General features: G+C 28.7%; 1 protein-coding gene across 1 annotated transcript; it reads left to right on the top strand.

The window, feature by feature from the left end:
• The first annotated feature begins 4,011 nt into the window (after window positions 1-4,011).
• LOC131876531 (flavonol synthase/flavanone 3-hydroxylase-like) lies at window positions 4,012-4,404 on the top strand. The gene has a single exon (XM_059221954.1). It carries the CDS (start codon window positions 4,012-4,014, stop codon window positions 4,402-4,404), a length of 393 nt encoding a protein of 130 aa, XP_059077937.1.
• Window positions 4,405-4,690: the final 286 nt, after the last annotated feature.

The raw sequence follows: 4,690 nt of genomic DNA, 5'->3' as shown, positions 1-4,690 counted from the left end.
GTTTGTAGACCATTTTTCCTCTACTATCCTAAACAAGAATTCTAAAGGAAACAAGGTGATTAGAACAAGTTGCATATTAATTTCTATAGTTATATTCTTCTTATCCCTTTGTTGTTCTCTTCTAAACAATAACTAATTAGTTGAAGTGTTCCATGCATAATTATTTTCAAAAGACGGTTAATCATGATGTTCAATAATTGGTCAACTATCTCTAGTGAATTGTATTTCAAAATATAAATACTTCAATTTTGATCTATTTTTGGGGTTACTTGAAAATATTTATCGCCTACTTCGAGGAATGACATATAAAACCCAAAGTTTTAAGATATGAGCTTGTTACCTTTCAATGGCCTAGCTTTACATTTATGGGTGATTTAGATGTAACTTTCAAATAATCACAAAGGTAAATATAAGTTATTAAGGTAACAATCCATATTATGTATATTATATTTCAAATGCATTGAATTTTTTAGGAGTGATAAGTAACTCAACTGACCATACTTATATAGATCAGAAAACTTATCTTAATTTCATAAATAGACACATACATTTTTTGAAAACTCAAATTATTATTAATGATATAATTGATATATATCATTTTTCAACAATTAATCAAATTCTCTTTAAAATACCAAACAAACTAATGAAATCCAACTAATTTTTTTATTAGATGCATTTCTTCAAGTATCACAAATAGTCCATGACAATTAACTAAAAGCTTGTATTGAAAAAGACACCACTAAGTGAAAATAGCCGAGGCCTAAATGTAATGGTCATATGACCATATTAAAATATTTGTACCATAAAATATTATACAAGATCCTACAAATATAAATTAAATATATATTTAATTTTATTTATTAGTTCCTGCCCTAGGATAGTTATACATTCACTTAGGTCATTTATTTTTTTCAGTTGACCAATCAGATTTAAGAATTTTAGACAACTCTATAGTTCATATTTAGTTATCTTTTTTGTAATTACAAAAATATCATTTTTCTTTACTCTCATTGGACCATATTGAGAATAATAGGTAGAGAATTCAATTTTCAAAACAAAAAAATACTCATTTTTGTACATTTAATAAATGACATGTCATTGAAATGATAAAAAAAACAATAAAATAATTTAAAATATTGATAAAGTTAAACCAAGTCATAATTTAAGCTGACTGACCCTGTCCATCGAAACATAATATAATATTATCCAAAATGAAGAGCTTTATTTCCTTGGCCGAAAAGGACAAATTGAGACTAGTAGTTTGTCCTTCGATTTGACACCTCGGTAACTCTACCTCACCAACATATTATATTTTACATTAAACGTCCTTATTGGAAGATGGGAAAATGGTTTTCTTTTCCTGCATTTAATTACTATATAGTTTTTGGGGATACGGTTTTACTTTTAAAACCAACTCATCAATTTTTGAATTTTGTTTACTTTCTTTAAAGTGCTTTGTGCAACAGATAATTATGGAAATAATAGTTGTAGACAAGGTATTTAAGGTTTCTAATTTAGAAATTAGGACTTCAAATAAATATTTAAATTTATAATAGTTATTTGAGATTTCAATTTGATGTTTTAAGGTTAAAAATTATTATTTTTTATTATAAATATATAGATATAATTTATTACAAATATATTGATTATTATATTTAATGATTTTTAAAATATGTGTAAGTATTTTTTATTTACTTAATCATCTTAAAATATATAATTATATTACCATTTTAACATACATATAAATTTACTATTTAAATTTTAATGATTTTTATTTTTTTTTGAAAAAAAATGGCAGTCCCACTTAATATATATTTTATTTATATATTTCTTTAAGCTGATTCTAATATGCCACAAAAGTACAATATATGTCCAGAATACCAAATGCCGCAAATCATCTCCAAGTTGTACACATTTACATAGCAGTCCATAGTCTGCCTTGCTTCATAAATGCGCAAATAAACATCCATTCACATCATTCATTCAGATACTGCACAACCACAGAACCTTGCAATTATAAATTTTAATGAATTATTTATTTTCCATATTAAAATAAATTATTTGATAGTTTTAATATTTAAAAAAAAATTAAAATATAAAATAAATTATTTATTACAAAAAAATCAAATTTATTTATCTTTTTATTTTGTATTTTATGTAATTACAAAAATATCATTTTTCTTTACTCTCATTAGACCATACTGAAAATAGTAGGTAGAAAATTCAATTTTTGAAACAAAAAAGTACTCATTTTTTTACATTTAATAAATGACATGTCATTGAAATGACAAGAAAACAATAAAATAATTTAAAAAATAAATAAACTGTAAGTTTGTACAAACTAGACAGACTGACATTAAATATATTATTAATTCGCCTAGGGCATCTCTATATGAGATGGACGACGGCATATAATTCTTTAGAACGTGCAAGACGATGCATTACATCTGAACCTTACACGTACATTATTGGGCGGTTGTTCAATAAAAGCATATGATGATCACATGTTAAAATGGCTGAAGCTAAGCTATTCTAGCTCCAAAACAGATCTTTCGTAGAATGTGAAAGCGACGTGTTAGTCAATCACAGTGGTTTATTGCAAAATCAACGATGTAAAACGCACGACTAATACATATGTTAGTCAATCCATAGTATCATTTGGAAACCAAAATAGACGTGTCCCATCAAAATTGCCTAATCACTCTAAAAAAAATTTGACGACGAAATTTGATGGGCATCCCCACTACGTGTCAAACAAGTTACATCTCGTGCATAATTTCCAAGAAATGTCGTGCGATCACGTCTTTCAAAAGCCCATTCAAAAATGATATAAAATTATAGAAAAAGGAGGATTTACTGCTTTGACTGGATGCATGATTTATTTTTCCTGCACGGAAATTGTGGTCCACTGCAGTGTGCACCCACTATCGTATTTAAACTGCATGTTATAATACAAATAATTTTTAATTCAATGTCATTCATTTATTTATTTCGGTTTTTTCCTTCAATTTCATATTTTTTTTATCTTTTTGAATTCTTAATGAGGCTTAAGTCTAAGATAGAAAGAGAAAGACTTAATTGTCTTTTATTTTTATCAGGATCTTTTTATTATAGCATATTTCATGAGAAGAATGTTGGTCTTTTATATTTTTTATATTTATTTGGTTCTTTTAAATACTATTTAAGAATTTTTTACATAAACTAAAATAATGTTTAACCAAAAATATGTGATTTTATTTGGTATACAGATGTAAGGGATAATATGTGATAGTCTTTTGTGACCTTTTACTTTACAATATCTTGATTATAAATTTATCCACTCTTTAATATAGTTTTAAAAAGATAGATAATACTAGTTTTACCTATTTGTCTCTAGCTCTCCCCCTCTCTCTATGTCCTTCTATCCCTTTCTCTCTATCCTTTTATCATATTGCCACATATGCCTCTATTTCCCCCTCTCCCTCTCCCTCTCCCTCTCCCTCTATATCAATCTCTTCCACTCCCTATATACTCATCTATCTCTCTCTCTTTCTCTCTATCTCTCCCTCTACCTCTTCCTCTCTATCTATCTATTTCCTTATCTCTCTCTCTCTCTCCCTCTTTCTATTTTTATCTTTTCCTCTACCTTTTTCTATCTCTCTATGTATTTCTCTCCCTCTTCCTCTCCCTCTTCCTCTCCCTCTATCTTTATTTCTATTTTTATTTACTCTGAACTAATCATCCTAATGACAAGAACTTGATGCTTTGAATCCTTGTATTAAGATGCATTTGAATATTTTAATGACACTTTCAAATGAACAATCATCACAGAAACAATTTGCTAGACAGAAAGGTCCACCGTCAAATTTACACATCCGTGCCAAAAATATTCTATCAAAGTTGACCAACGTGACTTAGCTCATGCTTCGTCAACGTGACTATCAGATACACTTAATCTCTCTCATGCCAACTAATTGACCTATTTCTTCACCATTAATCCTAACCCTTCTGCTTTACAATTTTCATCTGACAATGGTTTTTCCAGAGGCTGAGCTCCCTGTAATAGATATTTCTGTTCTTCAATCAGAGTTAAGAGAAGGTGATCCTGAACTTCAGAGGCTGTGCAATCAAGCAAAAGAAGCTGCCCAACAGTGGGGAGCTTTTCGTGTGGTGAATCATGGAGTCGAAAAGGAGCTTCTAAACACAGTGGATTCAGTTTCTCGAGGTCTTTTCAGTCTTCCACCCCAAGTAAAAGAAAGAGCCGTTTGTCTTCCATTTGATGGGTATTCGAAGGGCGTTGGTCTTTCATCTGGCGAGGCCATATGTTTCCTAGAAGTACAGGCTTCTGATTCGATTCAGCAATATGCACAAAAGCTATGGCCCCAAGGAAATCCTGAATTTTGGTATGTTACACAACTTGTTTGATTTTTTAAGGCAATATGAAATTCCTTTCTATCATTTCTATTAATCAGTATTTTAATTTAAGTTGAATTTTGTTTAATTGGGTATTATTTGTTTTTGGAAAATCATGGAGTGTTTGATAATAGATTTATTCCTTCAATCACCTCTTTTCTCATTCTTGGATATTTCTTAGTTTTGGTTCTTATTTATTTATTTGAATGTTTGGTTAGATAATTATCTTATTATTTAATATTAATTAACAAATAAGATGCTATTTGTTTTTTATTAAGGTAAACGGGTTTTACAGGGA

This window comes from Cryptomeria japonica, chromosome 6 (genome assembly GCF_030272615.1).
Source record: "Cryptomeria japonica chromosome 6, Sugi_1.0, whole genome shotgun sequence".
Classification (NCBI taxonomy): domain Eukaryota; kingdom Viridiplantae; phylum Streptophyta; class Pinopsida; order Cupressales; family Cupressaceae; genus Cryptomeria; species Cryptomeria japonica.
Note: the sequence above shows the minus strand (reverse complement) of the source record. Positions and strands in the feature narration are given on the sequence as shown.

What these genes read in the sequence shown, in the direction of transcription:
- LOC131876531 (XM_059221954.1), top strand. Translation starts at nt 4,012, where the DNA reads ATGGTTTTTCCAGAGGCTGAGCTCCCTGTAATAGATATTTCTGTTCTT.